This window comes from Vulpes lagopus, chromosome 7 (assembly GCF_018345385.1).
Source record: "Vulpes lagopus strain Blue_001 chromosome 7, ASM1834538v1, whole genome shotgun sequence".
In the NCBI taxonomy this organism is placed as follows: domain Eukaryota; kingdom Metazoa; phylum Chordata; class Mammalia; order Carnivora; family Canidae; genus Vulpes; species Vulpes lagopus.
Window position 1 is genome coordinate 87,271,031 of NC_054830.1, and position 20,394 is coordinate 87,291,424.

Genomic DNA, 20,394 nt, shown 5'->3' on the forward strand with positions numbered 1-20,394 from the left:
TGCCAGAGTGACAGTTACATAAGATACATTTCCATTCTTTAAGAAACTCATGATTTTAAAGAATCATACCCTTTGATCCATTACTGAGAGCTGCACCATCCAATACAGTTGCTACTAACTATTCATGGTTACTTAAAGTTCACTAAAATTGAAATTACTTTCTTGATCTTAATAGTCACATTTCAAGTGCTCAAAAGCCACCTGTGTCTACTGGTTGGCCACTGCTCTCCTAGTTTACAGATGAAGAACAGATAAAACTCAAAATCATACATTCAGTGTTTCTCCCTAGGTCTATTGTCAGAATCTCCATGTCAGAGAACAGCTCAGTACCTCAGGAGTGCTATTGGTCTCTGGAGCACCAAATCATAATTACACTTTATTATGTCTGCTGTATTGGAAATTGCTGCAGAGTGTCAGTCACAGTAGGATATAATTCATCTCTGTGAGCATTTATATGAAAATGGGAATAGTCAGTATGGCTTGATGCCCATAGATAAGACTGCCAAATTTGGGCTGCTTTGTGTAGTCTAGACTAGTTCAAATTTTCCTGCCAGATAAGACTAGATTCTTTGGCTCCAAAAGATGTCAAATGAATATTGGGATTTGAATTCGAGAAGGTTTTATTTATTGAAATATAACAGTGTATCTTCTCTCACCACCCACCTGTTCCTCCACATAAAAGCATGAAGATAAGAGCATGGGCAGTCTCTATCCTAGGGACTTGGGTGGTCTTAGGAACACCTCTTCCTGTGAAATAATTTTATGCATAGGTTCAGAGATATCAGCCACCCACAAAGCCAGCTAGGCCATAGTATAGTACTAGAACATAGTATATGAATCAATATTAGTTCCACACTTCTAGTGCTAGCAGATTCCTATTACATTGTGAATCTAAGTGTACCTGGACCAATAAATAAAAATGAATGCATACAGGTAGGTTTGGATGAAGAAAGAGAAATGCAGATTACTCCAAAGAGAACTTCATAGAGTTTCTTGAATGGGCTGTGTCCTCCCACATCCAGGCCAGAGATCCACGTGAGCCCTCAGCCTCCATGTCCTCCTGAGTCCTGCTCAGCCTGCAAGCTGTGGCTTAATTGTCCCTTCCTCAGAGAGACCTCCCTCACTCTACACCATGTTGGGTCTGTGCTAACTGTTCCCTGAGCCCAAAGAGGGAAACCAAGATGGAAGCCACCAAACTGTTAAGGACTAGTATCGGAAGTGATAAACCACCCCTTCTACCATTTTCTATTCTTGGAAGTGAGTCAGTCAGTCCAGCCCACACTTAAGAGGGGGAATTCATCTCTATTTCTTGAAGAGAGAAATATCAAAGAATTTTCTAATATATTTTTAAGCTACTACAGAGACCAAATTTTTAACAGGCGGTGTTTGCCTTTGGCCTGTGCTTTTCCCTTTTTTCATTTCCCACATTCTGTAGCTCAGGTCTGCTGCCTCCAAAGTGCTCATTTTCCAGTAATCACTTGCCTCAGTGAAAACTCCCATGACCGTTACCTCAGAGTGGTAGCCATCTCCTCCCATTCCTAGCCAAGCTCCTTGAAGAAGACAGTGAAGCCAGTTGTCTCAGGAATCTGCCCTCCATCACTCCAGAAATTTGCCTTCATTCTTTAAAGGAGTGCACTGCAGTCTTGTGCTCTTACCTTTGAAACAGAAGAAACAAGTAATATAATTCATGTTACAGAGAAATTTTAAAAACATTGTGCTTGGGCAGCCCAGGTGGCTCAGCAGTTTAGCACCGCCTTCAGCCCAGGCAGGGCCTGATCCTGGAGACCCGATATCGAGTCCCACGTCGGGCTCCCTGCATGGAGCCTGCTTCTCCCTCTGCCTGTGTCTCTGCCTCTCTCTCCATGTCTCTCATGAAGAAATAAATAAAATCTTTAAAAAAAAATTGTGCTGAGCAAAAGAAAACAGAAAAAGTACATACTGTTTGATCCCATTTATATCAAATTCTAGCACTCTAAACTAATCAACAGTGTCCAGAAGTAGACTGGTGGTTGCCAGGGGGCCAGGGGAGGTGGTAGAGGTTGACTGCAATGGGACAGGAGGGAATTTCCGGAGGAGACGGAAATGTTCCATATCTCAACATGGTAGTTACCTCGCAGCAAATCCCTATGAAAGTTCATTAAATTGTCCATTTAGGTAGAAGCATTTTATAAGACTGAGTATGCTTCAGTAAACTTTATTTTTAATGTATGCTTAGTAAATGCATGCAATATATTTTTAAAACAACTTCAGTGTTCACAAGAATAATGATTTGCCAAGTCTTCACTGAAAACTTTTGTCTCCCAGCTGCCAGGGTGGTTAGTTAACAAGACAAACTGAAAGGGAAAGTAGCAATTTATCCCTGAGTACCAATTAGAATATCTGTGTTTTCATTGGTTATAATAGCAGGAATATTTCATATCACAGAGACGGGTGGCTCTCCCTTCCCTCTGGCAATCAGTTATGAATAATTGTAAACCATTCTGCTGCATATCACCTGGGGAGAGTTCAGAAAGCATCTCAGCCCTCCTTCCCCATCCCAGGCCTATTGAATCTGAATCTCCAAGGGTAGGGCCCACGCAAAGTACAGCTCTCTAGACAGCTCTTATGTGCCACCATTGGTGAACCCAGTGAGATCGAGTATGGTGCTTTCCAGACTTTTCCCACATAAGAACATCTGGGGAGCTTGTGGAAAATAAATGCGTAGGTTCCACTGCTAGAATTTTTGTTTCAGTAGTTCTGGGATGGGGCTCATGAATCTGCATTTTTAATAAGCTCCCAGATAATTCTGATGTAAGTGGTCCAGGCATCACACTTGGAAACTAATAGAATCTATTCCCAAATGTCTGGGCAGAATTGAAGGTCCAGTAAGATGCCTCGGCTGAAGAGTGGCCCCCTCATCTTGATTTTTTTTTTAGATGGCATCTAACCCCACTGCTTTTGTTCCCTTAGGTACAAAAGCAAAATACAAAAGCTTAAGTACAGGGATCACTGGGTGGCGCAGCGGTTTAGCGCCTGCCTTTGGCCCAGGGCGTGATCCTGGAGACCCGGGATCGAATCCCACGTCGGGCTCCCGGTGCATGGAGCCTGCTTCTCCCTCTGCCTGTGTCTCTGCCTCTCTCTCTCTCTGTGACTATCATAAATAAATTAAAAAAAAAAAAAGCTTAAGTACAAAAGTGGCTGTTTTCCTCCACCCCATCCCTTGCCCTAGAATCTGGTACCATAATCCTAACCTGTACCCTAACCCTAACCCATACCCTGACCCTAAACCATAATGGTGTTATTTTGCTGGCAGCAATCATCACCACACCCTAGAAGCCCATCACCTCCAGACCTCACCACTTCAGCATGGCACCTCACACGTGTTAGAGCCCTCATCACACAAATCTTAGTGCTGCCAGGGCCCTGTGTTCTAGGCACATGGCTAGGCTCTGGGGATACTGTGACAGGTCAATCTTGGTCCTTGACTTGAACCCTCCTATCCATGTAGAGATATGAATGGTCTTAGTTTTCCCCCTGGTAAAATGAGGGTGCATAGCCCAAATCAGTGGTCCTTAGCAACAGGTTCTGTGAACATGCAGGGTAAAGCCAGATCCAGAGTCTGGGTGCTCACCTCCTCTTCAACCATATCTGCCATGTTTTTTCATTAATTAATGGTTTTTACATAAGGTTGCATCAGAAGAAGTGGTTTCTGCTACCAAAGTAAAGTATAAATCTGCTGGATTAGGGAAGATTTTGATTTCCTTCCAGTTCTGGCACGTTGTAGATTCAGAATGACATAGATTGTCCACTGCCTTTTTTTAAACTTTATTTATTTATAATAGGAAATTATTTTGAAACAGACTTATAGTAGAGATTTATGTCTATGTCTTATTAAACTACCTCAACATAGAGGAACTTTAAATGGCCTATGATAATTATATACTTTTAAAATTTGATATGTTTATATTCTGAGAATATAATAAATAATCTGAGAATAGGGAAATTTTTTAATAAAGCTGTGGACAAGGTGCTATAGGAAATAGGTTTATGTATTACCTCATTTAATCTGTATGCAACTTTATGAGATAAATACTGTTTTTATCTCCATTTTATAGAAGAAGAAAGTCAGACAAAGTGGTGAAGTAATTTGTCCAATGTCACACAACTCTATGGGGTCAGGAGTTAAACACATGCAGTCTGACCCTACAACCCAGACATGACCTCTGCTGAGGCAAATTTTTGCTCAGAGACACACTGATTCAAATGACTTCTGATCATTGATTGGAACTAGGATATTTCCTAAGGTTCTAACCCTTGGATAGAAGAGCATCTGGCTGTGAGGCCATAGTCAAGTCACATCAGCTCTGAGCACATGGAATGTACGTTGTTTAGTGACTCAAATAGCATGGCAGTATATAAAGAGCTGGTGCTGAGTGCTGGGGCAACTAAAAAGGCATGATGCATGCCTCAAGAAACTTAATGTCTGTGGATCAGATGACCCAAACCCAAAGCCTACAGAAGCCGGGTAGGTAGCAAATGTGTGTTAGCAAGTAGGTAATAAGAAATAGGAAGATCTGGGAGCCACCACCATGTGACTCCAGCTAATGGTTTCACTAGGGAAGTTGGGACCCAGAATTTCCAAATCAAAAGAAATTGGAACTCCCAACATTTTAGGTGAACCCTTAAGAATTTTAAATGGTGGCGACTAATTAGAGCTGTTCTTGTACTTTGTTACATTTATTTCACTTCATCTCATTTTTTAAACATATAGGCCTAACAAATTCTTTCTAGGTGTGCAGTTTGCCTAAGAGCCATCATTTTGCATTCCTGCCTTATATAGAGCCCACCATAGGCAGGACAGGGTCTGGCCCATTACAATCCTGGCAGCACATCCACAGTGCACTGAAGTGTAATTTTTTTAGTTTTCCCCTATCTTGAAAGCCCAGAACTTCTAAGCATATGAAGTGGAGTGGGGGGGGGGGCAGGGAGTTGGGGGGGCAGGGAATGTGTGTGTGTGTGCTTGCAAGCATTGGGGAATGTACACAGTTCGAATTAAGCAGACAAGACAGTGGTCATTTGATTGAGTTGGTGTCAGCCTCACATCCTGCTGCTCCCATGCCCCATCACCATTGCTGGTCTGCATTGACTGTGGTGCCGCTGGCCCCAAGGAACAGAGCACATCTGTTCCTTTGTCTTTGGCTTCACTCGACATGACCAGTGTCATCGCCAGTTGGCATTCAGATCGTTGACCCTGTCGCTGCCAGGCCCGGGCCATGAAGCAGCTATTGTTATTGTACACGTTCACTCTAAACAGTAGAGCCTTCAGAAACCTGCCGGACACCACCTCTGCTCTGGGGAACGGGCCGAAAGTACCAAGTGAGCTCACCGAGGACACTCCAGGGATTTTATCTTATTAATCTTTGAAAAGTATTGGCAAATGGGCAGGAGTCAAATACATATATTGGACCACATCCAGCATAAGTTGGTTTTAGTTTTATGGCCTAATGATTGAAGAGGTAGACTCTTCAGTTCATATGAATGGAACAGGTACTCCTTTTCATATCTAAATTCCATTTTTAACATAAAGTTTCTGTGTGGTTTTTTCTTTATTTGGAACCCACCCTTTCTTTGACAGTGACAGCAGCCTTTGTGCATATACTACAGAGGAATCATAGATACTCATGGCTGTGGTTTTCTCCTTTGGTGTCAGTGGTACAAGATGTTAGAGTTATAAGAGGTTCTCAGGAAGACTCTTTGTTTTCTGTTGCTGGTGCAAGGGTGTTTGGCATCTTGTATTAATAGATTATTCTAAATGGAAGAATTATTCTAAACATTTTTTTGTTTCTGATGTTGCCAGTAATCAGAGAGGATTTAATTTGTTGGACATGAGTATGTTCTTGAAAGCACGTGCACATGCATAAGTGTATGCATGTACATAGGTGCACAATCACACACACACACAAACTACACCCTGATGCTCATTTTTTCCAATAAAGCTTCAAATCTTTCAAAACCTCTTCTCTGTGGATTTTTTTCCCATTTTGTTAATGGAATTGTATGTAAAAATTCTTCTTCCTTGAAGCTTTTGAAATGCGTTTTTTCCAAAATTGATACCTATGGGATTTTTGTTTTATTTTGTTTTGTTTTGTTTTAAATTGTGGTAAAATACACATAACATAAAATTTACTATCTTAACTATTCACATTGTTGTACAACCCACACCACCATCCATTTCTAGAACCCTTTTCATTTTGAAATGCGTGCTTTTTATTTTCACATATGAATCAGGTCTTTAGGGTGTACAACTGATGCCAGGAAAGGGAACAACAAATATGCAGAGAAAAAAAGCTATCTGTTTTTATTTCTCTTTAACTGAGGCAGAACTTCCACCCACCTTCGATGCACTAGACAATTTCCCTCTTCTTTTGAGAGCAAAACACGGTGTGATGACAGTAGCACATAATCACCTTGATTGCTAAAATGTCTAAAATTGCAGCTTCATGCTAAAATATCAGCAGAACAAGTGAGGAAGGAGCCCTAACCAGTAAAAATTGCTTTAGCTCTCCGAAGCACATTCCCTTTATGCAAAATCCATGTTGTTTTCATGGCTCATTAGTTGGGAACCAGAGACTAAGAAAAGAAAGGGTCATGTCTCCTCCCATATTCTGAAAACCATACAAGTTTTGTTCTAAGGGTCTGCAGGCACATAGAGTTTATTCTTGTTTTACTACATGTGTTCTCTTCCTGATGTAGCATCACTGCTCACCCACAACAGGAGAAACATTGGACTATTTATGGCCAGGTCAACTTTACAAGCTTGGCAGCTTGGGGAACCATTTATAATCCCATGGACTTTAAAACTATAGAGTCACCCTGGCCATTGTATCCTCAGGGTGTGATGAGGGTGCAGCCAACTTTTTCTGAAAAGGTCCAGACACTAAACATTTTAGTTTGTGGGCCTTAAATAGTCTCTGTCACAAGTGCTCACCTCTACCTTTGAAGCGGGAAGGCAGCCAGAGATGATGCATATATGGATGGGCCTGATGTGTCCCAGTACAACCTTGATGGACATTGAAATTTGAGCTTCATAGAATGTTTCTATCATGGAATATTCTTTTGTTCTTTTTTTCTCAACTATTTAAAAATGTAAAAAACTATCCTTCATTTATGGGCCATTCAAAATAGGTGTGGACTATATCTGGCCCGTGAGCTGTGGTTTCCAGTTCCCTGATGTAAAGGAAAAATAGGACTCTGCATTCCATTGGTAAAATCCAAAGATAGATCTCAGGACAAATTATTGCTCTGCCAGGTATTAACCATGGAACCATGGGCAGGCCACCAACCTCTGCAAGCTTCAGTTTCCTTATGGAGGAAGCATAATGGCTACTCCCCAGAGATGAGAGTCAAAGTGGAACCCCGAGTGGGACCCCAAGTGGGATACCAAGATCAGCCCCTAAAGCTCTCAGGAGCTTAAGCACATGTGTCATTTGGCAGTAGTCTAACTCCTAACAAGCAATCTTATTTTGTTAAAATGAAGATTCAGTTTGTCTCATGTCCATTTATTTCATTAACCTAATACTTTGTTCCTTCCAAAGGACTGGGACTGCTAAGAAGCTACAAACTTCCTAAATTATAGGCTCTCTGAGGAAGAAAATCTCTCTATGTTTTCATCAGACATAAAATAGAGGTCTTATTAAGTGATGGCAAGCTCTGTCTTGTGGTGAAGTCAGCACAGCTGAATGACTCCTATGAATTCTTTGTTTTCCTGGAGGAGGTAAATTCTTCCTCCAGGGACCCAAGCCCTGAAAGTTCAGGGCACACCCAAAATGACAAATCCTGCTTGAATGTCATTAAGTGTCAAGCCCATTAAGCTTCTCTCAGAACAAGTAAGTCTGTGCCTATAGCAGCCTACTAGACTAGAACTGCTTCACCAGTCAATGCCAGTCAATGCCTTCTGCCCCCTTATCACCCTGCAGAAAGGCCAAGTGACAAGCAAACGAGAATTCCTTACCCTGTCCTTCCACATCCAGTCTTCAAAGATCTGCAACCTAATAGGTGGCCACTGTGCCATTTTGAAATCTGTCACATTCCTCTGAGGAAGTGGGTGCATTCAGCCACCTTTTGCTCATCCCAAAACAAGGGATATGGGGAGCATCTACCAGAAACCAGTCTAGACTTGCTGATACATGCAGGGTGTGGGAGGGAGGGAGGCAGACCCTTTTTAGTGGTGTGGACGTCAAGCCAGGCTGTGGAGAATATGGGAAGAGGGAGGGGGGGCTGCCAGCCAGAAAGGCCAAGACTATGCCTGATGCAGTTAGAGGTGGCATCACTTTGAGCAGAAATCAGGTTGGATGCACACATTGTCATGGTCAGGAGCTCATGGTGCACCAGCAAGAAGGATGGCATGGGCCCGACATGGTAACTCCATCTGCAGAATAAGTCAGGATGGTGAAATGCACAGAGTAGCAGAATGGGGCCTGGCGGGGCTTTGGCAAGGAGATCTTGAGAAGCGCAGCGATGATGAAACATTTTGATTCATGTGTTTGCTCTCCTGATGCCTGGTAAGACAGCCTGTCTCCATATGGAGTGTGTCTATAACCCATCTCCTGTGGTTCAGTGAGAGAGTTTCAAAAATGTGCAGCCCTGCCTTTACGAGAAGCAGTATAAATCAAGAGACTGAATATGTTTACATAAAGTAACTTATTTTTAATGCCTGCAGGATTTGGGAAGAGAAGAGCAGTTTGATTCTTGTATCATATGAATAAATATTCTCGGTGGGTGGCAGGTCTGTGTGTTTATCTATCCATACATATGTATACATGTACTTGGGGGCGTGCATATATGTGCACACATTCTCACACACACCACACACACACACACACACACACACACACACACACACACCTCCATTGGAGAACGCCCTCCGTGTCACTAATGTAGGCTGCTGTTTAGGAACAGAATTAATCAAATAAATATTTTTCTTTCCTGTTTAGGGAGGTCTGGCCTGCCACATTTCTATTTTTATTTCTTTTGGCTTATTTGCCACCCACATTCTTAAAAGAAAGCAGAAAGAACATTTTTAATTCCTATGTGCTGGTTGGATCCCATGTATACTTTTTTTTCCCCCGTGTATACTTTAAACCGGGAGAATTCTTTTAAAAATTCTGTAGCTGGCTGCCCTGCCTGCCTTACAAGAATTCAGACTTTGGGATGCTAGCGGGCCCCTGACTGTGGGCCTCCCATGAATGGTTCCACTGGCTATGTCCCTGTTCCTGTGGCCAGCGCTGGTTTTGTATGCCCTCTGACTCAAATACACTCAACCTCAAGGACATGCAGGTATCAGGGAAGATGTGTTCACCACAAGGCCTTGGGATGTTGTGGACTGGTTAGGAAGACCGGTCTTCCAGGTTCCCGCCTTGCCTACCCTCATTCCTAGCAATATGACTTTGACCAAAGTCTTTAACCTCAGTTCCCTTATCTGTAAAATGAGGATAATACTACTAAGACTGCTGTAAGGACTGAATGAAATAATGAACATCCAGCCAACATTGAGCACAGCATCTGGCATAGAAAAAGTGCAAAAAGTGATAGATACTACTCTGTTAGGACCACAATATACTTTTATTGACTCATTGAGGCTCTTAATACCATGGCCCCATCTTGTTCATTCCATCTTTTGTGACCTGACACTACTTCATTCATTCATTCATTCATTCAAATTAGTTATTAGTATAAAGCCTCATTCCAAAAATAATTTAAGTTGTCAGGTATCAGCTTCCCATTGGAATTCTTTCAGTTCCCATTAAAGAGACACATCTACTAAGAAAAAATTGTTTTAAGGAAATGTTTAGGCCCAATGCTTGATCTTCGCACAAGATGCCTTCTCTTTACTCCCTGGTCAGTTTGCCCTCCTGAACAGAAGCTCCCTGCCAGTGGGACCCTGGAGAGAAGCTGCAGCATCCTTCTGGTTTCAGAGGCCCGGAGGGTGAAACAAGTGCTTGGAGCTGGGGAGATCCGAGGAAGGGTGCCAGAGATTCTCTAGGGTGGACTTAAGGGCTGCGGTCCTGAGACACAGCAACCTCCCTGTGACCAGAGGGCAGGCAGGAGCTGCTCACCACCACAATCCTCCCCACCCCCGTTGTTTCCACTGTCAACAGTCCAGCTTTCCTACAGGGAATGGGCTGGAGAGTAGATGGAGTATTTTGCATTGGCTTGTTTGTCTTCTCTGCCCTCATGTTCAGGGGATTTCCCTGCAGCAAGCAGCCTACTGGTTTTCCTGCGCTCTCCCTCGAAGTGAGACACTGCCCTCTGAGCAGAGCTGTACTGCATCCCCGTCTGAAGGAGGAGAGCTAGCTGCCAGGCCACATTCTTAGCAACCAGTTTTAGGGGCACTGGGATCCTCTTTCTCTCTTTTCCTTTCCCTAAGTCCTGGCCCCTTTCTGTGAATCACACCACCTCCCATTGAGGCAGCTAGTAACCCTCACAGACCTGGAAGCAGAGCATGGAAGAGTGAACAGGAGTGTTCTGGGCAGAAGGAGGGAATGGGGCTCTCCATGCAGAAGAAACAAGCGCACAAAGATGCAGAAAGCAAGGTGTGTGCAAGGCAGGAGAGAAGGAAGTAGCTCTGACACAGTTGACAGTCTCTTTAACTTGCTGAGACTATCTGGTAGGAGATGGAGAGGAGCGGAAGCACGTTTTATGCCTCTGGATTTTCAACAGCACTTTTCCAGCCAGCACTGTTGATGGTACCAGTGGGAATTAGAGCGTGTGCTTCTCCACCTTCCTCTGTGGCTGCATACTGGAATCACAAGGCAGTGTGGTATCACAGGAAATTCGGAGTCCTTCAAACTGAATGATTTGGAGACAACAGCTAATGTTGATTCTTACACTCTAAAGCCTTCCTCTTCTGAGTCAACAGCCTCTGGAGCCACACCTGCCCATTCCTGGAATTCTTCCTCATAGAGTCACAGTGCCCCAAGAAGCCTTGCTGAGTCCTGGTCCCTGGCTACGGCCAGAAATGACCTCAGGCTGACCCACGTGCTCTAACTGACTTTGGTTCACACTCCCTTGTTCCTCCAGGAAAACTGCCAGTTCCCAAGGGACTTGCTTTTGCTACCAGTGGGTTAGATCTGGAGATAAGGAAATAGCAAATGATCTGCTTGACCTCAAGGGTAGGAACAGGACCTGAGGGAAATGGGTGTTGGTAGGAGCTGAAAACCCTGGAGGGGCAGGGGGATTGCCGTGGTTCTAGTGAAATCTTGGCTTAGACACCACCAGCATAGTTGTTGGGAATGGAGGAGAGAAAAGGGCAAGACTCCTGACAGAAATAGAATTTTCAAGATGGTTAACATTTTCAAAGCACTCGCTTTCCAGGGGAAGAAAAGAGTAGCCAATAAGAAAAGAAACAAATTGATAATATGGATACAACTTGGAGATTTTCAAGTCTCTAAATAATGGAATTTGTAGGATGAAAGGCACCGCAGAAAGCTTTCTTTCTAAGCTGGCCAACACCCGCAGAAAGCCCCGCCTCACTATTGGAAATGAAATTCTTCCTGTTACGTTCCCCGTACCCTTAGCCTCCAGTCCAGCCAGAAATTCGACCCCTGTACTTCATGCTGCAGTTCAAACCCATGTTCCCAAGTGTCTTGGAGAGGAGACTGGGGGCTGATGAGAGGCCCAGCGTGGCCGTGCTCCAGCCTGGGGCAGGTCACTGGGGGGCTGAGGCCACGCTGCTGGGCAGGGAGTGGTCCAGGGAGCAGTTTCTAACGAGTGCCACGCCTGACGGCTTCATCCTGGTGGACTCCCCATTCTTCTGCCGTGTTCTTTCAGCAGCCGTCACCTTGACATACTGCCTTCTAAATGTGTTGGTGAAGCTCCGTTACTGGACAAGGCATCTGTGTGTGTGCGCCCGTGTGTGCACACATACGTGCTCGAGCTCTCTTAGCTGAGAGGCAGTTTACTGCCCTCTTAGGGCCAAATCTAACACTAAGTTGTGTACTTCCAACTATCCCATTTTAAGCTACTGGGTTTTTAATGGTGGCCAATGAGGAGAGGGTCATTTCCAGAAAGTTTTAAGCCCAGCGTTCTCTCCTTACCACACTTCAGAGCCTTCTGCACCCACCTTCCATTCATCTCTTTGTGCTCCCCTTCTTCCTTAGTTATTTCTTTTTTTCCAATATTTCTTCCTCCTCTTTCTCCTTCCTGTTTCTCAGAATTAGCTGAGTTGGGGAACTTAAAACAATAGGCTTCGGGTGGTGTTGTTATAGCACCTCTCATCCTTATATATGTTGAAACTCTAGAAAAACAAAAGGACTCACTGCTTTTATATCTCACCCCAGTGAAGAGATGAAAACTATGTTTTCTGTTTGTTGGCTTATTTTTGTTCTTGAGTCCACCCGGGTGCAAATCCTGATTCTTCTACTTGTTAGCTATGTGAATGTGGGCAAGTTTTGTCACTTCTCTGAGCCTCCTTTTCTTCAACTGTATAATGGAAAAATGCCTACTTCAGAGTTTTGAAAAAAAAAGTGTACAAAATAAACATAAGTACCTCTACCATAGTAGGTACTCAGCACCTATTTCCCCCCACCACTCATTTTCCTGGATCTGTGGACCTAACCATTGTTTTTTCTTCATTGGGTCTTAGTCTAATAAATATTTTTTCAATACCTGGTATGTGTCAGGCCTAGTGTACCAGGGTCCAAACAGACATAAGATACGGTTCATCTCTTCAATGGCACCCCTGTGCTGGAGCCAGAAAAGTAATAAACTTTCACAGAACAATGGTGAAGGGTGCTGTGGCCACTACAGAAAACCAGAAGAGGAACACCAAAGACTCCCCAGGGATGGGGTGAGGAAGGAGGTGGGAGAAGGTGCCCCTGAAGAGGCCACACTGGGCAAGAGCCTAACGTAGGGTGGATTTTACCTGAAGTACACTGAGTCAACTGAAGACATCCTTGTTTACACAAGTCGCCTCTCTCAGTTCAACACCAAGTGTCCAAAGCCTACAGGCCAGCAGTCCTAGCTCTGCCACTAATTATTTGTGCCACCTCAGTCTAGTCACCACTCTCATAATCTGGATTTTCAATCTCTGAAATGAAGGTCTTAGACTAGACAATACCTAGGCGTCCTCCAAAATTTACCAGTAATCTGTGATTTTCTGATCATGCTACCATTTTTTGGAGCTTGTTTTATGGTTTCTAATGTTAACCTCATAAAATTGCCATGCTAAAATGATGACTGACACCTAGTAGACATCAATGTTTTCCCTTTATTTTATGTGAAAAGTAGATCGTTAAAATGTGTGATGGATTGTACGGTAAGCTACAAGTCAGTTGGACTGTGGTAGCCAAGGCTGGGTCAGAAATTACTTGTGTGACCCCGAATAACTCATTTTACTTCTCTTTGTGACCACTTACTCCCTGACCTCTACTACTAGTTCTAAAAACAGGTAAACTGAACGATAAGAGTAAGTTTAGACTTTTAGGTTCAAGCAGGTTTGTTGTACAGATATCAAATACTTGTTGCTATGGCTAAGAACTATCTCTTCAGTTTGAAAGTGTTTAGATAGAACAGAAGAGCTTGCATATCTTATGTAGAAGATATGCTGATTTCATCTACCACCCCCATTCCACACAAAAACTAGCCAAAAATCATTTTAACTTTATTTCTAAAACTAAATATAATTTCAATATGGAGGTTTGTCTACTTCTATTTTTGTTGTTATTTTTTTAATTACTAGAGCTTACTAGAAGAAAATTACATGTGTATTAAATATATCTCAAAGTCTAAGAGGATATGCAAAGGGCAAATGTCAGGAAGAGAATACATACATCATTTCATTCACCCAGAGATAAACTTATCACATTGGACTCATATTTTGTTTATATTTTTCCCAAGATAATTATATCAAACTTTATATACTGTTAAATGACTTGACCAAAATATTTCTCATCATACACTAATATACAACAAATTTGTAAGGGCCTTCACAGATTCAGGCCAAAATGAAATGATGAATTCCAGTGCTGGTAGTAAGTGATATGATATGTGTGTGCAACGTGATAGGGGAACCCAAGCAGGGAGCTAATGAACTTTCTGGGAGCTGACAGTTAGATCTTGAAGGATGAATTTGCCAGGCATAGAAGAGCAGAAAGCATTTTCCAAATAGAAGAAACAGCTAGAAAAACTCCTAGAAATCTTGATAGACCATGTCCTGTTGGAAACAGGGGAGGAGTGCAGTTTGCCTGGTGGGTGGGGTACATGAGTGTGTGGGGGTTCATCAGGAGGTGAGCAGAAGGAGGTGAGTCTCTGTTATGAACAGCTTTGTTTGCCAGGCCCTAGAGTATGGAATTTGTTCTGTTGACAGTGGGGAACCAGGGACTTTACAAAATCAATTACTGCCTTACTTAAAGCAAATAATACTGAGTGAGCTAACCAAAACCCAGCTTTACTCTTTCCTTAAGGATGGATTTTTTAAAATCCAGGTGCTTAAAAACATCTTCCTATACAAGCCAAAAATAGTCTTTATGAACCTTTCCCAGAAATTCCTCATCACCTCTGCAGAAGCTTTTCAAGCACCTTTTCGAGTTGTTTAGTGGTCTGCCTTAGTACACATTGCATTTAGATCAGTCCTACCATGGAAAATTCAGTCTTAAAGAACAACCTGGGTAGATATGTTCAGGCCACTCTCCATGATAGGAAGGAATGTGTTTGGTTCCCCTAGGTGACTTCAGGAGGGCTTTGATGATGACAGAAGCTGTGGAAGCCAATATTGGCTGGTTTTTTGGTTTCAGGGGTTTTTCCAAGCACCAGTTGTTTCTTAACCAGCTCGTTTGCGCCACCCAGTGGGAAAGTACTAGAATACAGGATTGAAGAGTGGATCTAACTGAGCTGTTCTTCCTGGTAGGATCTGGGAATTCCTGGTCTGCTATTTCAGCCGTTCTTTCCCTATAAGAATGTTAGGAGACATCCTCGTAAACACTTCCTCTCCTTTATTTGGAGGTGAGAAAGCATTTGCAGTAAGGAAAGCTCCAGTCCTGGCTTTTCACAGACTAACTCTATGGCTCTAGATAAGTACTGTGTCCTTTTTCAAAGTGTTTCCTTGTGTGTGTGAGTGTGTGTTTAACTCTTCCATATTCCTAGTGTCTATAGTATTTTAGGGACATAACTGTTTTAGTATTTACCCTGTGCACCCATAATTCCAAGTGGCATCAGTTTGGGTAATGAAAAAATATCTTTAAGATTTTGAAAATCCAGGAAATACTGCAACCATTTATAATTAACATGTGTCGAGAACATAAAGACTCCTAACTCAGGGAAACGAACTAGGGGTGGTGGAAGGGGAGGAGGGCGGGTGTTGGAGGGGAATGGGTGACGGGCACTGAGGTGGACACTTGACGGGATGAGCACTGGGTGTTTTTCTGTATGTTGGTAAATTGAACACCAATAAAAATTAATTTAAAAAAATTAAAAAAATAAAATATGACATCTAAAAAAATAAAATAAAAAAAATAACATGTGTCGATATCATCTGCATGTATGTTCATAAGAATGTCTCAGAGGCTTTAAACCACAAATCACGTGGTGTGAGTGGAAAAAGCTGGCTTTTGCACTCAGACCTGAGTTTAAGTCCCACCCTGGCACTCTCTGTGTGACTTTGAGAAGTTACTCTGTCTCTGAGCCGTGTATCAATGAGCATGGCCAATCTCATTTCACAGGATTAATGTAAGAGTTATGGGATGTAGTATCTGCAGAACTTCCCAGGGGCACCGGGAGTAAGGAGTAGCCACCCTTTGTTGGGTGGAAGTGACAATTACTGGTCAGTCTCTGCAGCTTACCTGTTCTACTTCTGCCAGTCACTTCTGCTCTGAGGCCTGGATTCCTCTGCTGTCAAATGGGGTCATGGTTCCTTCTCTTAGAATTTCACAAATGGTATGATATAAAATATAACACCTCTCCCGCCCCCAAGCACCTGGCTTCATAGGTATTTCACAAATGCTAGTTCCTTTCTTTCTAAAAGTATTAAACCATTGCAAATAATGACAGGATTGGTTATAAGACCAAAATGTCTTCATCCCATGATCTCTCTCCCCACCCAGTTGCCTCTCTTGCTATCTCAAATACTCACACATATGCATATTTGCATTCTTACCTTATTTTTCCCATCTTTGTCATCAAAAGTTAACCAAAAGCATGAGAATTTTTGGAAGCTTAACAAAGGGACAGAAAATTCATTTTAAGATTGCCATCATTCTTTCCATTCCTCACACCAGGTGTGTGGGTCCATACTTGAGCAGTTGTGCCTTTACCTGTCTTCCCACACCACTGCTCCCTCCTGGGCTGGCCCCTCTGCTCCAGCCAAAGCAACACCAGTCCATGGAGGGCTCCACCTCGGCCCGCATTCCCCCTGTCAATCTTGTCCCTTTCTCCCCACCTCACTCATCAGGCTCCTCCTTTAAATTTTGGGGTCCATCTAAGTGGATACATTACCAGAGAAGTCTTCTCAAGCCTCTTCTTGCCCTGACATGAAGTAATGGTTGCCATGTGTGTGCCTCTGAGGAGAAGGAATTAATGCATATCGAGTCCGGGCATATTTTAATACTTTTAACCTTCCCAGTCCCCTTCTCAGGTAGTATCACTGTTCCGTTTTACAGATGAGGAGACTTAGGGCCCATTCAGTGCTTCATTAAACAAACATCTATTGAGTGTCCGTTGCCAGGCACTGAGATCTTGACATGGGATGGATCCAGGAGGCAGGAATGAAAGAATAGACTATTCCAGTTGTGAAGAAGGGTGCTATGAAAGGCAGAAAAGAGGGATATGCTCTATCTCAGAGCTTAGGGAGGAGATCCCTAAAGAAAAGGCATTTCTGCTAAGACCTCAAGACTCAGGGAGGTCACACACAGGGAGGGAGGTAACGAGGGAGAAGTGGGCTCTGACTGTGGCTGGTATTTGGAGCTACCATGCCTCATGGTCTCCCTTCCTCTAAATATTTGCATTGGTGTCACTGTGTTTTAGGTTGTGATCTACATGTCTGTCTGATAGATCGTAGCTCCTTGCGAACACCAACCTCATCTCCCAGGCACCTGATACATAGTAAAGGTCATGAGAATAAGAATAACACATTGGTATGGTTTTCTAATAGAGTCTCTAAGCACCTGGCATTCCCATTCTCAAATTCCTTTTACTCAGATGTTTTCTATTTTATAGGCTGGGGTGATCCGGGGTCAGCATGTGAGAGATGTGGCAGCCCACGTCAGCTCTGCAGTAGGTGGAGCTTGAGAGCAGCTCACTCATCTACATAAAGTGAAGTTAAAAGTGTCCTCCCAAATGCTGCATGGCACAGGGCTCCTTACCAGTCTGCTCTCCAGGCCATTCTTAGAGATGAAAGTGGAGTGGCTGCCCTGTGCCAGGCACTGTGTTGGGTCATGTAGTGACCCCATGAATGTTGCTTTACTTGACATGCAGTGGCTCACAGTCCAGTAGGGCCCACAGACATGTCCATAGCCCATGTACACACACACTTACAATCCAGCTCGTTGGAGGCAAGACTCCAGGCCAGCACTGGTGGAAGAAGTGGCTAACTCCGCAGTGTCTGGGGCAGGAGCGTCAGAAGGTCTCCCAGGCATCTTGAAAGTCATTTTGCCTGAGTTGGGGAAAATGAATGGAATTAGCTAAGTAAAAAGGGCAGGATATGGTGGGAGTAGGCCACAGGCAAGGGTCTCACCTATGCAGAAGCCCAGAGAAAGATAAAAGATGGCACATTTGGGATCTGCAAATGCTCACAGGGGCCCAGCAGGTGGTATAGATGAGGGAAAGGCCAGGTGGATGCATGTCGGACACAGTGGTATATTTTTCATGCCCATTAACAGGAGTCCTCCCACCCATTTTTCTTAACTTACACCCACTTCATTTTTCCATCTTTGTTTGGAAGGTAGGTAAAGTGAAACTGTTCACTTCTATAAGAAAAATAGCCATCTAAACCCAATGATTGTATCAATCAGTAAGTGATATTTGGCACCTGTTGGGGAGACAACTGGGAGTAGTAGGGACTGGGGCCAACTGGAGAGTATATTCTCCATCAGAAGAGGACAGCTGTTCTTCAACTCCAACTGTCTGGTGGCTCCAGATCTTGCAATTTTTCCAAAAAAAGGTGAGCAACCTGGTGTTTTGGCAAGTTAGCCAAGTTTTTTTGGTTTGTTGTTATTTTTAACATTCTTGATTAAACCTGCGGACCAAATGGAACACATCTGCGTGCTTATCCAACCTTATCGTGCTTATCCAACCTTATCCATGGGCCATGCTTGTGATTTCTTGTTTCAAGGTTCCAGAGGTTATGAGGGTATTTTTAGAATCCTTCAACAAGTCATTGCTTATAGTTATTCCTAATTATCCTTCTCTCCCTGCTTTCCAGAAAGAGATGACGAGCAGGATGTGTCACTAACACCTTACTTTCGGAAGACCAGAGGAAAGCTCTTTCCTCCTGGAGTCCTGAGAAGGAAGACCTCCCTGGCTGAAATGGCACACCTACTTCCAGGAGCAGGAGAGGTGGAGACAAGCGGTGATTCCTGAGAGACATTCCCCACTCACGCTGTGTGCTCTTAACCCTCCGAGTGCTGCTAGCCACGACCTGTGGACCTGACCACAGCGTGCAAGAAGGACTGCCCCCCCAACCCCTTCTGGCTCTCAGTTGCCCCAAGGACGCCTCTGCACTTCTGTGTGCGTCGCAGCTCTGCCTGTGACCTGCTGCCTAAGCTTTACTGGAATTCAGGTTTTGAGACTGAGACACTTATTTGTATTTTCCACTTCGGTCTTGTCAACTGGCCAACTTTTCTGTAATGTGTTTTCTAAGTACCAGGTGAATTTTGGAACTCTGGATGAGCAGCAAGTTTTTCTATAACAAGTCTTCCTGTCAATGTTCCCACCCTGATCTGATGCCATGGTTTAACTTCATGCGGAGCCATATAGCCATGACAGATCTAGGACCCACCCTACAGCCTCAACATGATTTCCCTATTAGGCATTTTTATCAGGGACCCCTCCATGACCCCGAACAAACTTTAACTACAGGGAGGAGACCGGCCACTAACATAAAACTGACAAGTTACCAGTTAACTCTGAACAGAATGTGTTTTTTATAACCACACCATTCCTGTCTCTTCTATTCAAGATATTTTCTTCCTGTTTCCCAGAAGAGAGGAATAAAAGGAAGTTATAAATGACCAAGAATGATCAGCAGAAGCCCTGAGCCAGATAGATTAGTGCAGTGTTTGTTCTTGACCAAACGGTAGGGAATTGTGGCTGTCTCTACATAATACTAAAATTTCACTTTAAAAAAAAAAAAAAAGAAGAAGTGCAATTGGTTATTTGGTGCATATAGCTCAGACAGCCAGCTCATTGACTTGTAGCCTTCCCAGCTGGCCCTCTGACCTCCTACATCCAGCCTGTGTTTTCTTTCTCTTCCTCTGTACTACCCCCTCCCTGGCTGGTTTGTATTATGGCACAAAATTAATTTCTGCCCCTGTGATTGTGCCACAGTTGCCAAGGTAACAGTGGAACTGGAGCTAACTTCCTTCTTCCATTCCCTCCCGGTTTTCCCATTCCAGTAAACAGAATAACACATTCTGTGTTACATCCTGCCTTTTGAAACCCAAGTGAGTCTTAGTGGAAGAAACAGTTGCCTTCTCTGCTTCATTCATGAAACTGGTGATGGTCCTGAGAGCCTGTGACTAGGGGGTGATAATACTCCCAGTGATCATTTGAATTTGACAAAATAGCAGTTGGTGAAGGGAAGTAGATAAGAATGTTTTAGTGTATTTTAATGTAACACTGATTAAAGAATAACTAAACAACTCTGATTTCGTTTCATTATATGTAACGCGTTAAAGCCATTCATGGCTGACACAAGAGCCGAGAAAGCATGAGATTTTTTTGTCCAAAGAAAGGGCTGACCCAGTCTGGGCACTGTGGCATCCTGTCCTAACCCAACAAACCAGCCTTTGCTTCTGATCTTGTCAAAGTCGTCTCGTGGAATCCAAATGCTGCTACCTCTTTCCATATTGTTGTGTTCTGGTCAAAAACAAACATACCCTCTTCCCTTTTTTGGCTTCCTAAGATAACTCTGAGAGGACAAGGTAGGCAAAGATTCTTCTCAGCATCATCTTTGGCTGAAAGAATATCTGACTGTCCTAAGGATCCAGAGAACAAAGAAATAAGACCCCCTATTCCCAACCTATGCAATACACACGCAGTAAGCACTGCAGGGGAATGTCCAGCTGAGGGACAGAGAAATAAATGACAGCAGGGAGCCCAGGCCCTGGGAACAACTCTGAAGCTTTGCCACCATGGAAAACCACAGGATTTTAGCATTAAAAAGTTGACCATGTTCCTGCATTTCAATGATGCCTAATCAAGCAG

At 43.4% G+C, this 20,394-nt stretch overlaps 1 protein-coding gene across 3 annotated transcripts in view; it reads left to right on the forward strand.

Moving 5' to 3' along the window:
• Positions 1 to 19,829, forward strand: part of MOB3B (MOB kinase activator 3B) — a 188,769-nt gene extending 168,940 nt beyond the window's left edge. For all 3 annotated transcript variants that reach the window (XM_041762682.1, XM_041762684.1, XM_041762683.1), the window contains exon 4: positions 18,392 to 19,829. In XM_041762682.1, the coding sequence (XP_041618616.1) occupies positions 18,392 to 18,421 (30 nt within the window). In that variant the 3' untranslated portion in view covers positions 18,422 to 19,829. The remainder of the gene's footprint in view (positions 1 to 18,391) is intronic.
• The last annotated feature ends 565 nt before the right edge of the window (positions 19,830 to 20,394 follow it).